This window comes from Delphinapterus leucas, chromosome 21 (genome assembly GCF_059928025.1).
Source record: "Delphinapterus leucas isolate spDelLeu-1000000601 "Yukka" chromosome 21, BTC_Dleu_Yukka2, whole genome shotgun sequence".
Lineage (NCBI taxonomy): Eukaryota > Metazoa > Chordata > Mammalia > Artiodactyla > Monodontidae > Delphinapterus > Delphinapterus leucas.
Window position 1 is genome coordinate 6,419,773 of NC_143149.1, and position 21,005 is coordinate 6,440,777.

General features: G+C 40.6%; 1 protein-coding gene and 1 pseudogene across 3 annotated transcripts in view; one reads left to right on the forward strand and one right to left on the reverse strand.

The window, feature by feature from the left end:
* The window catches only part of AGPAT5 (1-acylglycerol-3-phosphate O-acyltransferase 5), a 59,990-nt gene that overhangs the window by 24,906 nt on the left and 14,079 nt on the right, over positions 1–21,005 (reverse strand). For 2 of the 3 annotated variants that reach the window (XM_089903582.1, XM_022570837.3), the window contains exons 2-4: positions 17,034–17,103; positions 11,756–11,871; positions 8,529–8,618 (exon numbers count right to left, since the gene is read on the reverse strand). In XM_089903582.1, coding sequence (XP_089759708.1) covers positions 8,529–8,618; positions 11,756–11,871; positions 17,034–17,103 — 276 coding nt within the window. The remainder of the gene's footprint in view (positions 1–8,528; positions 8,619–11,755; positions 11,872–17,033; positions 17,104–21,005) is intronic. The other variant, XM_089903581.1, reaches the window with a different exon arrangement.
* Positions 519–2,952, forward strand: LOC111173591 (protein SEC13 homolog; annotated as a pseudogene).

Genomic DNA, 21,005 nt, shown 5'->3' on the forward strand with positions numbered 1-21,005 from the left:
ATTCCTTATTATGTTCCAGGAGCCAGAAGGAAAAGCCGGAAGAAAAATACTAAAATTAGTTCCCAAAACCACAAATTCATTCTCATGAGAAAACATTTTAAATTAGTAAAGTTTGTATTCAAAGCCATGAAAGCAATTACTGAAGGTTATTAGCTTTTCACTCAAGCATTTATAAATAAAACAATTCATGATTGGAATGGTTAATAACTCGTGTGGTATTATTTTCTGTCTCTCAGATGTTTTACTTAAAAAACACTGACGGTTAGCAAGAAAGTAAGAAAGAACTATTCATGCAGGGTTCATTCAAGAAATATTTCTTGTACACCTATTATGTGCCAGGTGCTATATACAGAGTAACAAAACAATATGGTCTTTGGAGACAAGTGAGAAGAAAGTACACTAAACAAATACAAATATATAATTACACACTATGTGACTACGAAGAAAAAGAACAAGGTGATATGAAAGAAAATGACACGAGGGAAACTAGAATGGATGATGGGTCTAAGGCCTAAAGAATGATAAAAGAACAGGTGCTTTCCCCAGCAGACAAGGAACAAGGCAAGGACGCCCACCCTCACCGGTTCTATTCAAGGCTGCTCAGCAGCGGTAAAGAGAAACAAGCTATACTGATACATACAATGACTGGAGGAGTCTCAAAATGATGATGCTAAGTGGAAGAAGCCAAACTCACTCCCAAACAAAGAGTACAAACTGTATGATTCCATTTATATAAAATTCTAAAAAGTACAAACTAATCCATAGTGACAGAAAGCAGCTCAGTGACTGCCTTGAGACGGAACAGGCACAAAGAGGCACAAGGACACTTTTGGAGCTTGTGGATATGGGCAGTATCTCGATTGTGGCAATGGTTTGTATACAGACACCCAAACTCATCAAATTCTACACAGTAACCGTCTGCAGCCTACTGCACATCAATCACACCTCACCAACAGTACTTCAGTAGAAGAGAGAGAGGCAGCCACCAGACAGAAGACGCACTGCGTGCAGACTCGCAGGTGGGGAAGAGCCGGGGCGCTGCAGGACTAAGGAAAAGCCAATGTAACTCAGTGTGGAAGTGGAAGAACGGCATGAAGCAAAATTAGACCACACAAGTTGTACAGATTTTCTAGGCGCAGGATGGGAAGAGGAGCAAGCAGGGAGTGACTGCTAAGAGGCACAGGCTCCTTGGGGTGATGAAGACGTTCTAGAATTACATAGTGGTGACGGCTGCACAACTTGGCCAATACGTGGAAAACCACTGAATGACGTGCTTTAGGATGGTGAATTTCACAGTATGTGAATTACAGCTCAACAAACAAATAAACAGGCCAAAGCCCATTACTATCTTCCACAAGTCAGCGAATGGGTTCCAAACTGTAAAAGAAACTAATCATTACACAGAATAAAAGTTACATTAAAAAAGTAAAATATGACAGTCACACAATGAATTATTATTAAATTATTAAGGTCACTGGCTAAACAATAAATAAGGCTATTTTATGGCCATTACGCCACAGAGTAGGTGGTCTTCTATAGGAAATTGTATTTACAAAGACTGTCACTAGAGAAAGCACACAGCAGTATGAATAACTGACTTCAATCCCGACTCTCCCCTCACAGGCCCCGTGGCCCTGGATGACTCCTCCTCTCTGCACCTAAGTTTCCTCATCTATAAAATGAAGCGACAGTGGCACCTACGCCTCACTGGGATGTTACAACGACAGAAGGTGGTAAGTCGACGCGCCGCCGGGACCTGCCATGTCCAAGGCCTGGAGCTGCCGTGACCGTGGCGTCAGTCATTACCACTGCGGACGCGCCCCATGAGGACGTGATTCCCGCAGGCTTCCCGAGCAGCCCTCCCTCTGCAGCGAGATGCCCAGGCGGACCACCGCGGCACCCGCCGAGCAGCCTGCTCATCTGACGACAGGCCCGTCAAGACCTTCGACGTGCTCAGAGGAGGAAAGATCCTCGTCGCCGACCTCAGGCGTCATGAGGGTCCTGTGTGGCGACTGGCCTGGGCCCACCCCATGCATGGCAATGTCCTGGCATCCTGCTCCTACGACCGGAAAGAGGAAAATGGCACCTGGGAGAAGACGCGTGAGCTCACGGGACACGACTCCTCAGTAAACTCTGTGTGCTGGGCCCCCCCCGCCCATGACTACGGCCCGATCCTAGCCTGTGGGAGCTCGGATGGGGCCATTTCTCTGCTGACTTACACCAGGTTGGGCCGGTGGGAAGTGAAGAAGACCAACAGTGCTCACGCTATTGGCTGCAATGCCGTCAGCTGGGCCCCTGCTGTCGGACCTGGAAGCCTCACAGACCAGCCATCTGGGCAGAAGCCCAGCTACATCAAGACGCTTGCATTCGCTGTGGCTGTGGCTGTGACAACCTCACCAAACCGTGCACGGGGGAGGAGGGCGGCAGTGCAAGGAAGGGCAGAAGTTGGAAGCGCACAGTGACTGGGTTTGAGATGTGGCCTGGGCCCCCTCCATCGGCCTGCCCACCAGCACCATTGCCAGCTGCTCCCAGGATGGTCCAGTGTTCATCTGGGCCTGTGATGGTGCCTCGGGCAGTGCGTGGTCCCCCAAACTGCTGCACAAGTTCAGTGATGTTGTACGGCATGGGAGCCAGCCCATCACAGCCAACATCCTGGCCGCCTCAAGGGGAGACAATAGGGTGACCCTGTGGAAGGAGTCGGTCGACGGGCAGTGGGTGTGCATCAGTGATGTCAACAAGGGCCAGGGTGCTGTGTCCACTTCAGTCACAGAGGGTCAGCAGGACGAGCAGTGGCCAGACAGGCAGGGCCTGGTCTCCACCTGCTGCCTCCAGGGCTGCCCCGTCCTGGGCCGACTGACCACACAGCTGGGAGGAAGAACGCCCCGCTCCCGCAAGGTCACTTGCCCGGGAGTCATAACAAATGCAACCAGATTCATCATCAGCCTTGTTTAACATGGTTTGTAATTTACTGTCCAGCTGAACACACACTTGCTCTGAGGGAAAAACGACAATTAACCCTCAGCTCTATTATTTTAAGATATTTTTGGTCATTTTTATGTACCTTTCAGGTTCAGGCATCATTTGGGGGGTGATTGTTTCCAGAGTAATTAAACTCATATTGCTTCTTAAAAAAAAAAAAAAAAGGGTGGTAAGTCATATAATCTACTCAATACGGTGCCTGGTGCAAAATAACGTTGCAATTTGCTGTTACAGTGAAAACAGACCTGCTTTAGAAATCTGCGATGGTGCATCTGGTGGGAAGAAGAACAACGTGACATGAGTAGCTAATCACCCTGACCGAGGGGACCTGCCTTCCCTGCCACCAGCTTGGTGTGTTGCCTTCTCAATAACTCCCTCCAAAGGCCATGAGACAAAGCAGTTCTGCTTCTCTCAGGAATGAGAGCCCAGGACAACAGAGGTGCTCTCATCTGATAGCTTCCTTGCTACGGCTTTCAAACTGCTGACCAAAAGGCTGCTCCCTTCTTTAGTTCCCCTGGAAATAGAGAAGGTGGCAGCAGAGGAAGTGGAGGGATTAAAAGTAGAGCACTAGGGCAAGAGAAGAATGGCCACAGGGGCTGACATTTCTGGACCTGCTTCTCAATTAAGGAAAATATAAGTGAAATCCCTGCTCAAGGACAGAGAAGCAACGAGGAGGACAGGAAAAAACTGACAAACTGTCACAAACCAATCAAATTATGCACAAGATTTTTGCTACTGTTCATATAACTCTTTTATTCTGCTAATTCTCATTTGGAAGGAACCAGAGAGTCTGTTTTTCTTTAGTGATGACCTTCCACATCAGAAAAATCTATATTCAAGATGTGACATACCACTTTAAACACACGCACTTTGGCCCCTACCTGAAAATTAGCAGGTTATTTCACGTTAACAGTCTATTCGAAAAGAAAAGAGCTATTTAAGAGTTTAAAATACATTCAAATTGTAACCAACTATTGAACTGATGATTTTCTACTAAAAACAGCCTTTTCTCCATGCTTACAAAAAGTTAATTTACTTGTTAAGTGAACCTCAGTTTCTCACTCCCAAATGAAGACTCGGGGTTGCTGTGAGGATTAAAGGAAATATGTGAGAATATCAAGCCCTGTGTGGCAGCTCTTCAAACATATTGTTTCCTCCCCCGCTTGTTTTTAAAAATTCTCCTAGTTTACTGAAGAGTTCCAAAGCAGGCGCATTTATACAGAAATAATATCTCAGAACGTAATAAGTTTTGATTAGCTAGACATCTTTTAATTACTTGCTTTCTCTTTAAATAAAAAGCTATTTCATACTGAGATGCACAGAATATAAATAAGATGGTTCCTCTCTGCCTTCTGTCTCCCAAATTAAACCAATCTAGCACAGTATAACTTCTTTACAAAGTTTTCTACATTTATAATCAGAAACATTCAACCCATTAAAAATTCCATTGCACATTTACAGAGGAAAGAATACAAAAATGTGGAAGATACAAAGTATCTATCTCTTTCCTCAAAGAGTATATTATTTAATTATGCAAGTGCCCTATGTATGATCAGAAAACAGTGATAAAATCACACAGATGCACACGGGCGTGGCAGGCAGAATGACGGCCCCTCCCCCAAACGTCCAGCTCCTAATTCTCGGAACCTGTGAATAGGGCAGGTTACGGCAAAGGGGGATTTAAGACTACCAGCCACTGGACCTCAGGGTAAGGGCTGATCGTAGAATGCTGGGGGTGGGGGTGGGGGTGGCCCAATGCGATCACGTGATCACAAGGACAGGAAAGAGGGAGGCAGAAGAGTCAGAACCACAGACACGGCCAGCACGAAGGAGACAGACCGGCCACTGCTGGCCTTGCAGACAGAAAGAAGTCGTGAGCTAGGAGGGCAGGCAACCTCCAGAAACTATAAAAGGCAAGAGAATGGATTCTCCCTCGGAATCTCCCTAAGGACCTCAGTGCACTGCCACCTTGACTTTAGTCCAGTGAGACCCATTTTGAACTGCTGGCCTCCAGAATGATTTAGATAATAAATTAGTATTATTTTGTTTCCTGGCTTTATTGAGGTATGATTGACAAATAAAAACTGTATATATTTAAGGTACAACGCGATGCCTTACTATACGTGTACACCACAGAGTTACCGTATTTTTTTTATGGTAGAACACTTAAAATCTACTCTTTCAGCAAATTTCAAGTACGTAATATGTTATTATTAAGTATAGTCACCATACTGTACACTACATCTCCAGAATTTATTCATCTTGTAACTGAATCTCCCCATTTCCCCCAACTCCCAGCCCTGGGAACTACCACTCTACCCTCTGGTTCTATGAGTTCAGCCTTTTTAGATTCCACATATAAGTGAGACCATGCAGTGTTTGTCTTTCTGTGTCAAGCGTATTTCACTTAGCATAATGCCCTTGAGGTTCATCCATGTTGTTGCAAAGAACAGGATTTCCTTCTTTTTTAAGGCTGAAAAAATTCCATTTTGTGTGTGTGTGTCTGTGTACACCACATTTTCTTTATCTATTCATCTGTCAACGCATACTTAGGTTGTTTCCATATCTTGGCTGCTGTGAATGAACATGGGAATGCAGATGTCTCCTCAAGATAGTAATTTTATTTTTTTGGATATATACCCGGGAGTGGAATTGCTCGATCATACGGTAGTTCTTTTTTTAAATCTTTTGATGTACCTCCATTCTGTTTTCCATAATGGCTGTACCACTATGGAATTCTTATATTCCCACCAACATCGGCTAACTTTTCTATATCCTTACAAACACTTTCATCTTCTGACTTTGTGATAAGAGCCATCCTAACAGGTGTGAGGTGATCTCTCACTGTGGTTGTGACTGGCATTTTCCTGATGATAAGCAATGCTGAGCACCTTTCATGCACCTGTTGGCTATTTGTATGTCTTCTTTGGAGAAATGTCTTTTCAAGTCCCTTGCCCATTTTCAATTGAGTTATTTGTTTTTTTGCTAGTGAGTTGCATGAGTTCCTCAAATATTTTGGAAATTAACACCTTATTGGATAGGATATGTGGTTTGCAAGTATTCTCTCCCATTCCGTAGGCTGCTTTTTCATTTTGTTATTTCCTTTGCTGTGCAGAAACTTTTTAGCTTGATGTAGTCCCATTTGTTTATCTTTGTTTTTGTTACCTGTGCTTTTGCTGTTATATCCAATATTTGTGTTATTTTAAGCTGGTAAGTTTGTGGTACTTTGTTACAGCAGCAATAGGAAAATACAATAAGCATAATTTTCAAACATGTTATTTAATCCTATCTACCAAATCAAGTAATTATTAACAAATTTACCATATAAGGAAACTAAAGCTTAGAGAAGTTAAGTGATGCACAAAGTAACAAAGTTTAAATGGCAGATCTGGAATTTAAACTCAAATCTGATGTCAAAGCCAATACTCTTATGCACTAGGTTGCCTCACATTTGAAAAGGAACTTGAGTTAAATCTGGGAAGAAACAAAGCACAAGATTCCATACTTGTGCTGTAAACTGCATGGCTCCAATGCTGACTAAGTGACTTCTAGAGATGAAGTAGTTATTTTTAACATAAATGTTTCATTTGCACCCCCAACTGATAAGTACCTTATAAAAATATTGTCTCAGCAATATTTATTGAGAAGATGTATTTCTTAGTAATTGATAATTCAGACATATTTTTGGAAACAAAATTCTGCAGTCTCTCAAATAATACTAGTAGTGAATAATAAGAGCTGATTTAATGATTAACCATAGATTTCTGTGAGGAAAATTAAGCCATATGGAAGCTGACTTGATATATTCCACTCTGTCAATTATGTGATTAACTTTCAGAAACAAAAGAGCATAATGAAGAGTCTGAGATTATGTATCTGTTTCATAGCCTTTAATATTAAAAAATGAAGGGCTTCCCTGGTGGCGCAGTGGTTGAGAGTCCGCCTGCCGATGCAGGGGACACGGGTTCGTGCCCCGGTCCGGGAAGATCCCACATACCGCGGAGCGGCTGGGCCCGTGAGCCATGGCCGCTGAGCCTGCGCGTCCGGAGCCTGTGCTCTGCAACGGGAGAGGCCACAAGAGTGAGAGGCCCGCGTACCGCAAAAAAAAAAAAAAAAAAAAAAGACGATTCATCCAGGTTCTAAAAAACCGGCCTCAGACCTGTAGTGACCTGAAGTGACAGCGGCTCACAGCACTGCCTCACGAGCCTGCCACTCAGCATCACTGCATGAACATCAAAACACTAGACTCTTGCCCTTGAAAAACAGAAAAGTTCTCCGGTAGCCCAAGATTAGGTTATTTGAACTGACTTTCCTACTGAAAACAACTTAAAAAGCTGGATATAACATCATCTTAAAAGTATCCAAGAGCTGACAAGATGGTAAGACCAAGATTAAAGCAAACACAGTAAAGCAGAAGTAAGCCCAGGAAAGAACTTTCGTTCTAAGAGATTCAAAAGGTGAGGGGAACCGAAATCGAAGGCCACAGACCTCCTGTTGGAAACAGTGAGAGTGAACCAGAAGTGGAGGGAGCGCCACAGGCTTCACTCCTGGTACAAAAGTAAAGCAGGCAATCCAGGCCTCACGTGCACTTGCCACCTTGGTTGCGTCGCCTGGGTGGTCCAGTCAGCCTCAAGCTCAGCATTTGGTCTGGGCAGGCCCGGGCGAGAGGAGCCTCGAGGGGCCCAGCTAAAACAAATGCCACCGTTCTCTGGGGGAAGGCACTTTCATCTTACGCTTGCGCTGATTTCTGCAAATAATTTTCCAGGTACAATCATGAGCAGACAAAGATCACCAAGCACACAAGGAAAGAAGGCACCATGAGCAAGAAGAGAAGACGTGGAAGGTGGAGAGCGGGAAGGAAAGAAGAAAGAAGAAAAGAACTGGTAACTGGGAGCTAAGCCCCTGAGCACCAGGACAGACAAGCATGCCATGCACTGGGGAGTAAAGCTCAGGAGGTCACTGCAGTCACGGTGCTCTGTCCTCGGAGAGCGCCAGGGAAGAGCCATAGGGCAGCAATCGGCATTCTTCAAAGAGAATATTGAGATTCCTTCTGGGCGGAGCAAGGTTTTATAAGTAACATTTACACTCAATGATTCTTCATTTGTAGATATTCATACTTTTCCTGACTTTTCAAATAACTCAACAGATACAAGAAATCCAAATTTATACCGACAGAAAACAGCTGTTCTAAAACTCCATGTGACTGAAGAAGCGGAGTTGGAGGAGCTCTGAAGTGGCTGAAGCTAAGGTTACAAGCGCAGTTCTGTTTTCTATTTATAGACTGAAGACAGCAAATGTTCTTGTTACTCCTCTTTAAGGTCAATATTGACAACTACCAGCAAAGGATCCAATCGCCTGGCGCAATCTTTCTGGTGGCCAAAAATAACTGCTTACCTATATTTAGAGGGTTTTTGTTGCCTCGAAAACTCTGAATTATTTATTACACATGGGATACTATATTTTCAAAACAATTCTTAAATGCTAATTTAATGTTTAAATTAAAAAATGAGAGTTGATAAGAAAAATAATGAAAATGAGCATAATCTTACTGGAGTTCCTGCATTGATGTAGCTCTGCAGCTTTTTTCTCATTTCCTTTTCATTGAATTTGGCACTTCTCTTTACATAGATCCCTCCATGCTGCCACATAAAAAAAGAAAAAAAAGAAAAAAAAAGAGGGGAAAAAAGTATTTACTATTAAAATATCCAATGGCCAGTCATCAAAAGGGTTAACTTTATTCCCAAAGAGTGAAGAATAAAATTACATTTTAGGAATTAAATTATATTTAATACATTCATATGTTAGCATCTAGAGAACACTAGCTGAAAATTCTCCTACATTTTTAATACAATTCAAATAAAACTGTGTGCGACATTTTACTGGAAAACACATGAATATTTAGTTCTGTTGGCGGTTAAAAATGCTTTCTTTCTTAAAAATACATTTTTTTAAAATCAAAAATTCAATCAGATGGATCTTAGCTCTCAATTTCTCCAATGACTTATTATGGAATAACTAAAAATTCTCCTTTCAACAAATACTATCTTCGAAATTTTAGAAACTGACCCTGCTACATATTTATGTCGTACTGTCATTGACCGAATTCTGTTCTCCCCCGTGAAATTCTTATGTTGAAGCCCTAACCCCCAATGTGACTGTATTTGGAGATGGGGCTTTTAGGAAAATAAATGAGGTCATGAGAGTGGGCCCTGATCCAACAGGAATGGAGCCTTATAAGGAGAGATTAGGACACAGACAAGTGCATGCAAAGGAGAGACACAGGGAGAAGGCAGCTGTCTACAAGCCAAAGAAAGAGACCTCAAGAGAAACCAACCCCGCTGACACCAGGACTTGATCTTGGACTTCCAGCCTCCAGAACTGTGAGCAAATAAATTTCTGTTGTTTAAGCCACACAGTGTGATACTTTATTATGAGAGCCCTAGCAGGCTAATACAGGCACCTTCATAAAAATTAAGGTAGCCTTAATTAAACCTCATAAGTGCACTTCACTGAAACTTTGCATCAGGTCAGCTATTTTTTTGTACTCCTTTCTACTAATTTGAACGCATCTGTAAAATTAACTGACTGGATGAATTTGATTTTGTCTTAATCAAGAATATGAGTAAAAGGAAATAAAGAGAAGCAAGGAGGGGATAGGATAAAGAGGAGAGGAAGGGTGGTCTTAGATTCTGGTCATGGTTCCTTCCACGTATGAACTGGCTTGCCCGAGTACGGAGAAGGAACTCAAAATGCTCTACAGAATGTATGTCACTATTTACCCAAACTAAGAGGACTGATGAGAATAAATTCATTCTTCACTAACTCTTTAGAATTAAAGCCAAAGAATGCATATATTGCAGTGTGAAACTTTCCCAAGCTTTCAATGCCATGACGTCTATTCTTCACATACTATTTCTTCCCAGACATTTAATTTGCTTATTGAAGTTTTTTTTTTTTTTTTAGAGAACTAGGAGCATCTTTTGTTCTTTTTTTAATATATATATATATTTATTTATTTTTGGCTGTGTTGGGTCTTCATTGCTGCACGCAGGCTTTCTCTAGTTGCGGCGAGTGGGGGCTACTCTTCGCTGCGGTGCGCGGGCTTCTCATTGCAGTGCCTTCTCTTGTTGCGGAGCACAGGCTCTAGGCACACAGGCTTCAGTAGTTGTGGCTCGTGGGCTCAGTAGTTGTGGCGCACAGGCTTAGTTGCTCCGCGGCATGTGGGATCTTCCCAGACCAGAGATCAAACCCATGTCCCCTGCACTGGCAGGCGGATTCCCAACCACTGCGCCACCAGGGAAGTCCCTTAAAGTCTATTTTAATTAAAAAACATCTGAGTTCTTTCCCAGGTATATGGAAGCTACGGAAGTGAAGACCAGGTATCTTTCCTTAGGAACTCCCTGATTAGTGAGGAAGCAAAATATGTATACGTGTGTGATATAAAGAGAATTGATAAGTGTTATAATAAAGATAGCCAGAAACGAAAGCAGAGTGGAGGAAAGAGTGTGGAGGTCAATCACAGCTGTCATACATATCTCTAGTTCTACTCACAGGGCTTAAATGAGCAAAAGCTCGCTATTGCCCTTTTTATTTATTTATTTTTTAGTTTAACCCAACAGTAAGTTTCCCCAAACACCTGCTTTTGGTTGGGATGAGGGAGCAAAGAGATCTCTGTTCTGAATGCTACAGTTAATCTGCACCTTATAACGCTCACAAGCTGGCAGTTTGGAAATATTTAGTTTTCTGAATGTCTATATATTAATATGCATTTTTCTACACATATAAAATACTTAATATTTTATAAATACAATAATTATAAGAAATATAAAACTGGAGAGTCTGTTTCCTCATATTTTGCTTGTAAATAACTATTTCTGAATAGCATTATTTCTGTTTCATACAAACTGTAAAAAAAATCCTTTTAAAAGAAAATTTTACTTCGTGGCACAAAGTCCACTACTTATTAATCTATTCCTGTTTATACAGGCACCCAGTAGTTTAAAATACTTTTCGTCAAAATATATATGAATTTTATTTCCCTTTAAAAGACTCAGGAAACGAGGAAAGGAGACGGGCAGTAAGTACACTAACCTCCAACACCACAGGGTCACTGATCATGGGACTTGGGGCAGCACGAATCGGTGGTACCACTGTCTTGTGTCCAGCGGATGACTTTCAGATTTATATATTTTCAGAGATCACCATAACTTTAGCTTTTCTTCTTTAATCGATTATTAAAGTCTTATTAACAAGTTTGTCTTCCATAGCAATTTCATTCTTAATATTTAGAAAATTACATATCAAATAATATATTCAGAAAAGGCATAGAAAAATGCTAGTAATCCCCTTCTGAATATCAAAGAGCCTGTTATATAGTTCCATGACCTGATGGTTATTATGTAATTTTAAAGAATTTGCATAAAATAACATATATTGAATATTTATTATGTACCTGACACTCATGCTAGGCACTTTATATACATAGCTCACTATTTTTTTATATCCTACAGATAATTACTTTTTAGTTTCTTAAGGTAAGTGTCCATCAATTTCTAGGTCTTTAAATTTTTCTATTTATTTGGTTTTTGTACATTTGCATTTTTTCTATTTAACATTAAAAATGTCAGACAAAATCATGTTAATTTAGAATAAACTATTAAACCCATAAAAATAAACCAAAAAAACTCATACATTCATATTAAATGTATGTAAAATTTTAAAATCTAAAATTTTCATAAGCTACATATATATAAAGAAAGAAGCATGGGAAAGTTACCTGAGAAAAATAACACCCATACAGTGGAAGCCATTTGAGCCCATCTTTCAGCACATAGCGCACGTGTCCGAGAGCGTTCTGCCTGATGGCCAAAATATCAGCAACGATCCAGTCAACTGCAAAGACAGAATCAATTAGTGCATAAGCGGCCCCGGGTGAACTCCAGCATCCCCTTCACAGAAACACAAAATGCCTCTTCACAAGACTGTATGAGGATATGCTTTGAAAAATATTAGGGTTAGAATTGTTAAATTACTTTAAAACAACCTCAGACATTTGCAAAATATAAATTCTGTGGAGTTTTTTAGATTTGTTTTTTGTTGGTTTTTGTTTTTACGGTTCTTGAAAAGCTTCTCGTCTCACGGATAAAATGCAAAAGTCACAAACCATCAGAGTAATCCAAAAGCAGCATGAACAAAATAAAACAGGCTTCTCTCATTCTTGACGTCTAGAAAACATGAAATTATAAGCAAAAAAATGGCTAAATGAAGCTGTCACGTGGAAGTAAATATTCTGTATATACCAATATGTTCAACAAGAGGCAAGGACATTTTATCTTGACCAATGACTTTCAGGACACAATAATAGGTTATAATGGAATTCAAAACAAAGATCTCTCAAAGCTTACAACTATGCTGGGCACATATGTGTTCTTTACATAATCAAAGGACACGTAGCCAGGCTGCTAATAACTCTAATTCCATAGATATGTTATGACTAAAAGTTCAAAAAAACACAAAAATAAGAAGGCACGAGTGAGGTGCCAACAAAAAACTCAAAAAACCTATAAGAAGAAATAGGTTGTTAATTGATCTTTCGAGCAGAGCAAATTCTGAACAGAAGTAGCCCTTCCTTGGGACTAGCCTTCCTGCCAAAGCAAAGGACCGGAGACCAGCAAACTGTACAGAAGATGGCAAACAGAAGAGATGATTTAAAGAGATCAAGAGGAAATAAAATGAAGTTAAGCCAGCAAATGGTAAAGGGTCTGGAGGACCAGAGAGATCTGGATTTGAAAATAAATGGCTGCCAACTACCCTATTTCTTCATAAGAATGAAAATGATAAAAATGAAATGTGAGGGAGACTTTTCTCATATCTCAGATGAACTGGAAGATGGGATACTTGAAAAAAAAATTAATAAGAAGCTGTGAAAGGATTCAGTCATCGGATCACAAGTGTATTCAGGGCCATGGAAATGAAAACAAAAGGAGCAAATTCGAGAGGAAATTTTTTTTTTTTTAAATAAAAACCTGGTAGGAAATAAAAACCAAGAAAATAACGGAGTAACAATAAAATTTCAACCAAAAGGGACAGTTTTCCACAGGATTTCAGGAAGATTAACTCTTAGCTGTGTGATATTCTTTAGGCAATGCACCATACTGGACAGAATATCCTAAAGAAGTATATTAGCCAAGTTAAACATTAAAAATTATCCTTTTGCAAAAATGTTTTATCAATTATTATAAATCTTTCTTTTTAATCTTTATCATTCATAATTAACTTTCTTGATGATTTAAGAGGTACAATGATTACATCTATAATTGCTATTATGGCTGCTTTAAATAGAGTGATGCAAAGATTTTCCCCTGTAGTAAATGATCCCCAGCAGTGGTGTCTATCAGTTGGCGACGCCTACTCTATGGAACTATCAATTATCACTTTTCTTTAAAATATGTACCTCCCTATAGAAGCCCTCTCCCTATCCCCTTCCCTGTAATTCAGATCAATTAAACAGTCACTGATAAACACATTTCTTTCTAACCATGTCTTGGAAACTAAATAATCAAGCTAATGTTATAAATATACCTAATGTAAAAGTAAACAGACTCAGAATAAATTCTGAGAACTTAGCGTATGGTTTCCAGGCTACAGTATATTCTGGAACATATTTGGGATACAAGGCTAAAAACAAGATTTGGTATCTTTTCCTGAAACAATCATTTTTTAAAATGTGGAAGAATTTGAAAATTCATTTTTATATTAAAACACACATGGTTATATGGTAGGCTAGGATACATCTTCCAATAACTTTTAAGAGAAAGTGTAAAATTTACAAAGTATGTCATGTTGTAATGAACTGTCCTGGCTATACCCTTAGATTTCTGAAATATTTAGTGGAAAAATTTTAAGAACTAATTTAGTAGTCAAAAGACACAAGCTTTGTGCCATCAATTTTTGCTACTCAATTATCTTTTTTACTTTTTTAAATTCTCAACTAGGTTTCAGATAGGAGACACTAGACTACAGCTGAGTTACTGACAGCTGAGATGCTAATGTATTACCTTTATAATAACTATTCACACATTTTGTGTTCTGGCATGAGATCAAGAAATGCAGCTGTGTAAGAATTCTTCTATGGTGATCCAGCCCAAGCCGTTGTTCCCATTAACTGGGAAGAGAGGAGGGGAGGGCAGTGAGGAGAGGCAGCAAGAGAAGATGACAGCTTTTTCATCTGTGTTATCAGGTAACAACAGCTCCCAACTCATAAGGGCATAGCGCGGTCTGAAGGAGATCCTGCATGCGAGCACTCGCCTAACACGGATCCGGCGTGCCCTCGGGATTAGCTGTCAGCATCATCACCCCTACTGTTCGCTGCCCGTGTGAGCCGGGCTCTCTGTGAGATTACGAGCTAGCCTATGGAAACTGCCTAAAAGCCTTGACCAGTAGACATGACTCACACCTGACCAATAAGGCTCAGAGAGGCTAAGTCATTTGCCCACAGTCACACAGCCTATTGCAGAATAGCTTATGAATTGGGGTCTGACTCCACAGCCCAGACCTCACCATACATGTTGTTAGTCAAGACAAATGTCACCTAAACCAAGAAAACGGAACCTTTGTGAGATTAAAAAGTTACAGAGTGTCCAAAGCAGAGAGCTAAAGAAGGCCGAGAGGAAGGAATAGTGGTCACTGCAGCCTTGCTGACTCTGGAGATAAATAAGTTAACAGAGACTAAGAATGCAGAGAGAGCAAGGGCACATCAAGTGAAAACAGGGGACCAGAGGGACGAATTCAAATGCCAATTCTTTGGCTGCCCGGCCAAGGAAAGACTCTTGTATTCTGGCAGGCCTCGCAGAGGGAGAGCAAGGAAGCCTAAGCTGAACAGCAGTCCTTGACATGTTCTTTCTGCTACTGACATTTTCAGATTACTCGGCTGTGGTTTTTAATACCTCAAAAGGGTTTTAAAAGGGGTACCTAGACATAGCGGGCCAACGAGCCATGTCCCTGGATAAGCTTTAGGGGCCTCTGGAACCTCAAACTCTACGCAAAGTTTTATGTGCCCATTTTTCTGGGAAAAGGCTACGTATCCGCTATCACATTCTAACTGAAGCCTATAATTCTAAAGTAATTTAAAGTCACTATCTAGTTATGTTCCTAAATTATGGATTTTTTAAAGCATTCAAAAAGCAACCTTCTTAACCCCGAACGACGGACTGGTATGGGGCCGGTACTAAAAGTCCAGGCACTCAGAGGTCGGGTGAGAGGACGGGAATGCAGACTGGTTCTCTGTGATGAGACAGGTAACGTTTTCACGTCAGCCGTGGGCTGCCTAAGGAGCTCACACTTCCCATTTTACCCTTCCAGGTCCAAACACAGAATCGTGAAAACTCTGTGTCCTTCCAAATGTTTTCCCAGAAGTCCTCACTCTGAAGTAATGGATATAAAGGCCAACACACAGTAAGCAGACAAATGACAGCAGTGGCTATAATTTTTGTATTATTATTTTTATTGCTACTACTCCCACCTCCAGGAATGTTCAGGGAGTACTTATTCCACAGGTTCATGCTAGTACCAAAGCTCTGTTAGCAGAACACTATTTCCATTGAAACCTGGAAAAAGGAAAGTTGGCATGGAACCTGAACAAGAAATTTTAAGAGAGAATTCTTTAAACAGAAAGAAAACTCTAAATGAAATTAACCAGGGGCTCAATATAAAGGAAATTGGGCTATCATGAGCCACTCCCTGCCCTAGACCCACAAATCCTTTTTATTTGGATATTGGAACCCTGGTAGACGTATGCCATCAGCAGCAGAACAGGAATAGCAAGACTGTGTTAGCAGTAAAAAGCCCGATATGACTGGAGAAACAGTCAAAATAAAGAGGAAGTCAGGCTGCTTTATAGGTCAGAGTTAGAAGTAGACCCTGACCACAGGGCTGGTTGCTTTGCTAAAGTCAAATGTAATTAAATCAAAGTCTTAGCAGTCATGGCAATAAAGCCAGGGAAATACAGATACATCAAATTCCTATTCACCCTTCAGAGCATCAGCTCTTGACCTAGAAAACTGAGCGTAATCAGTAACAAGACAGGTTGAGAAAGATGCACTTCAACTTCTTTACCTTTCTTTACCTTCCAGAAGGTATACGTAGTAATAAAAGTAACCGTGAAGAAACACAGCTGACAGGAGGAAGATAAAGGACAGCCACAGGCACTAGTGATTTCTCAATCAGGTGTTATCATTCATCAGCTTGTTTTTAGCTTTGAACTTCCGGGTACTACATTTTTTAAAGTAATAAAAATAGAATTTAGGAAGTGTGTATCAAAAGCAGTTACAGCTTTGAAAAAATATGAAGTGGGATGTTTCTTGGACTGAATTATTTGCAGAACTGAAAAGTACCTTAACCACTGTTAATTTCTTAGTTTGGTTACTGTATAAGATGCCGTCATTGGGACAAACTTGGTGAAGTCAATGGACTCTACATAGTATTTTTGTAAATCCTTGTGAATCTACAATTATTTCAATATAAAAAGTGTTTTTTTTAAGTACCTTGAGCTAATTTAACGTATATACTGCGCCACACTGGAGAGCAGAGTCTTCTGTGATTCCTCTGATAGAAGAGCAAGATATAATTAAACCCAAACATTTGAAGAAGCAAAAGGAACTGCAGACATTAGTAATTAATACTGTGTTTAAGGAAATGAGTACTCACAAATCAGTACAACCTTTCTGCAGCTTAACAATCAAAAATATAAAATGTTTATACAGTATGATCCACAAATTCCACTTCCAAGAACAAAACTTAAAAAGGAAGAATATTCAAAGAAAGAGAAAAAAAAGAAAGAAAATAGCTTATATACACCCCGCAGAGGGAAAAGGAAAATTCATAGCTTTCACATTCCTGATTTTCCAAAAAACTAAAATCACAAAAATACGAGGTCACATATAATACCTGCATTGAAAATTCATGTTTTACCAACAACAACAAATCCATAAAAAATACTTTGAATTACTTTCCTACTGTGCGTAGAGAAACCTGTTTCATGCAAATGAAATACAAACCTGTGCTTTGATGATTTGCCAAATATATTATATTTTCTTTGTTTTTTGGCAAATCTCCATACAGCAATATCTAAAAGATAAAATAAAGAGAGACATTACTTTGATATTTTAAAACATGTACTACTGTAACATACAAAATATGACAATGTCAAAAAATTGACAAATACGTGATGTCATGAATAGTCCCATCCATGTTTAACAACTACTAGACTTCTCTTAGGAGTCTCAGAGACCATAAACAGCACATGTCTATAAAGCAGTTGAGCGCAGGGCAGGTTAATGGTCATAAAGTAAAGCAATGATCAGTATCCTCCTGAGTTTTTACTGACTGCTTACAACATCTGAAACACTGTTTATACGGTACAGCGTCCTTCAAAGAGTCTACAGTGCAGTGGAAGAGACAGGCGTGCATACAATAACTGTGATGAGACATAATGCAAATATTATGAAAATACAGTCTATTTTAAAGAACTGTCAACTGCAGGCAGTAGTAGCATTCATTAGGTGCGGTTTCAGCAGAGAAGGTGAAGGAAGGGGTGTTCATGAAGAGAGGAACAAAGGAATGGAAGCAGCAGCATCTGAGGCCAGTAAGGGTGCACCTGGCAGGGTGCCGGCACACCCAGGCTGCACCTAGAGACGGTGAGGGGTGCAGGCGGACCGGAGGAGATCTGAACCAGAACGTACAGTCTTCTGAATACCAAGCTAAAGATGAAAACTTTATTCTGTAAGTAATGGGGAAACTTGGTCCCATGATTGGGACTCTTTACATCTCTATACAGAGCACAGGGAGTTCAGGATCAGTGGCTTCTAGGAAGGGGAAGCTGCACAGCAGGGCGGGGTGTACACAGCAGGCTGCAACTCCAGCTGTCGTGCTTCCTTTCTTTAGCTGGGTGGTGGGTACACAGATGCTCCTTATATGAGTCTTTCTGTAGTTCTCTCTGTCTCAAATATTTCATAATAAATTATTTAAAGAAATTAGAAGTACATTTTTAAAGACTTCAAACGAAATGACTCCTAACAGTGGTATTTTTTTATTCAGGGCGTTTTTGTTTCTGTATCTTGTCATCACAGATTATTCAAGATTATGAATTAGCTACAGATCTATCTTTTTAGATAGCCACAGAGATTATCTTTTGATCACACCACTACTCATTTATATCTTAACAACAGAACAAAGAAAAAGACATTAAGCCAACCTCTGTAGATAAATGGAGTTAGATGACAAAGTTCTGGAGACCAGGGACTCATACTGAGATTTCTTATATCTTCCCCAGAAAACTATACAGTGCGATGCAGGTAATATGAGTTTAGATTTCTCCTCAATAGTTTTTCATTAAGAAAGCTTATCAGTGCCAAAACAAAAGGACGAAATCAATCACTTGATCCACGCAGGGTTAAAAGTGGAGTCCTGGTGTGTGAGCAATGCCCCTTCCTACCAACGAGCCAGAATTGCTTTGAGGCCACTGGGTGGCACACACTGGGTTTAAAGTACTGCAGCTACACGACAGAGTATTTCTGGCTTGACTTCGGTGGATGAGACATTCACAATGGAAGGCTGTGGTTTAACGGATTCAATCTGAATACCACTCTTTGGAGACCTGCCTGCCCCCAGACTGAAGACAGAACTTGAACCACTAGGAGACTCTCCTTCCCTTTTCTTGCTCTGAGCTTCATTTAGAGACTACAACCTTTGAAGGTAAATGGCATACATGCTATTAAAAGCCACTTTTTTTAGTTTCATTGTGGTAATCATTTCATAATGCATACGTATATCAAAACATCACATTGAACACCTTAAATATAATTTTATATTTTTGAAAAATAAACTAAAAATTTAAACAATGGGTGAGCTCCCAGGCCGATCCCCTGCCCTCCAAAGCCCCCTCCAGGCTGCGTAGGTCCTTGGGGGCATAGGATGGAGGCCGGGCAGATCAGGAGAGGCAGGTGGAAGGGGCCCTCCCAGACCGAAGGAGCAGGAGAGGAGAGGAGGGTGTTTGCCCCGCCCACTGGAGCCCAGGAAGCCTGCTGGGCTCCCAGGTGAGGTCCCCTGCCCTCTGAGACCAGGGATGGGGGGTGCGCCTGGGCCCCTTTGTTCCTTGAGCTCAAGCCCCACTGCCCACAGCCCCCAGGGCCTTTTCCAGCCCTGTGGGTCCTGAGCATTGACCCCACCCACCACCCAAAGCTCGCCCCTGCTTAGGCCCCGCCCTCCACAGCCAAGGCCTCCCCCCACCCCCTTTTTTTCTTTTCCCTCCTCCTCTTTTTTACTATTGTGGTACTAATGTACCTTCCGGTTGTTGATTCGGCTATATTTTTATTTTTATATTCTTCCTAACATACCTGTTAGTTTCCTAGTCTAATTTTATTTTTTACTTTGCTATTTTTTTATTGTTTTTTTGTTTTTTGGGTTTTTTTGCTGCCTCAGATGCCTTGCGGGATCTTGGTTCACGAGCCCCTTGTCGGACCAGAGCTCCTGCGGTGGGAGCTCCGAGTCTGAATCACCGGACTAACAGAGAACCTCAGACGCCAGGGAATATTCATCAGAGTGAGGTCTCATGGAGGTCCTCATCTCAGCACCAAGACCCAGCCCTACCCAACAGCCTACAAACCCCAGTGTAGGAAACCTCAGGCCAAACAACCAGTAAGACACGAACACAGCCCCACTCATTAAAAAAAAAAAAAAAGAGAGAGATGGCAAAAAAAATATGTCACAGATGAAGGAGCAGGGTAAAAACCTACAAGACCAAATAAATGAAGAGGAAATAGGCAACCTACATGAAAAAGAATTCAGAGTAATGATAGTAAAGATGATCCAGAATCTCTGAAACAGATTGGAGGCATGGATTGAGAAAATATAAGAAACATTTAACAAAGATCTAGAAGAACTAAAGAACAAAAAAACAGATATGAAGAACACAATAACTGAAATGAAAAATACACTAGAAAGAATCAATAACAGAATAACTGAAACAGAAGACAAATAAGTGAGCTGGAAGACAAAATGGTGGAAATAACTGCCGAGGAGCAGAATAAAGAAAAAAGAATGAAAAGAATTGAAGACTATCTCAGAGACCTCTGGGACAACATTAAATGTGCCAACATTCGAATTATAGGGGTCCCAGAAGAAGAAGAGCAAAAGAAAGGATCTGAGAAAATATTTGAAGACATTATAGTTGAAAACATCCCTAACGTGGGAAAGGAAATAGTCACCCAAGGCCAGGAAGCACAGAGTCCCATACAGGATAAACCCTAGGAAAAACACACCAAGACACATATTAATCAAAATAACAAAAATTAAATTCCAAGAAAAAATATTAAAAGCAGCAAGGGAAAGACAAAAAATACCATACAAAGGAATCCCCATAAGGTTATCAGCTGATTTTTCAGTGGAAACTCTGCAGGCCAGAAGGGAGTGGCAGGATACACTTAAGGTGATGAAAGAGAAAAACCTACAACCAAGATTACTCTACCCAGCAAGGATCTCATTCATATTCGATGAAGGAGTCAAAAAGCTTTTCAGACAAGCAAAAACTAAGAGAATTCAGCACCACCAAACCAGCTTTACAAGAAATGCTAAAGAAACTTCTCTAAGCCGGGAAACACAAGAGAAGAAAAAGACCCACAAAAACAAACCCAAAACAACTAAGAAAATGGTAATAGGAACACACATATCGATAATAACCTTGAATGTAAATGGACTAAATGCCCCAACCAAAAGACACAGACTGGCTGAATGGTTACAAAAACAAGACCCATCTATATGCTGTGTACAAGAGACCCACTTCAGACCTAGGGACACATACAGACTGAAATTGAGGGGATGGAAAAAGACATTCCATGCAAATGGAAATCAAAAGAAAGCTGGAGTAGCAATAGTCATATCAGATAAAACAGACTTTAAAATAAAGACTGTTACAAGAGGTAAGGAGGGACACTATATAATGATCAAAGGATCAACCCAAGAAGAAGATATAA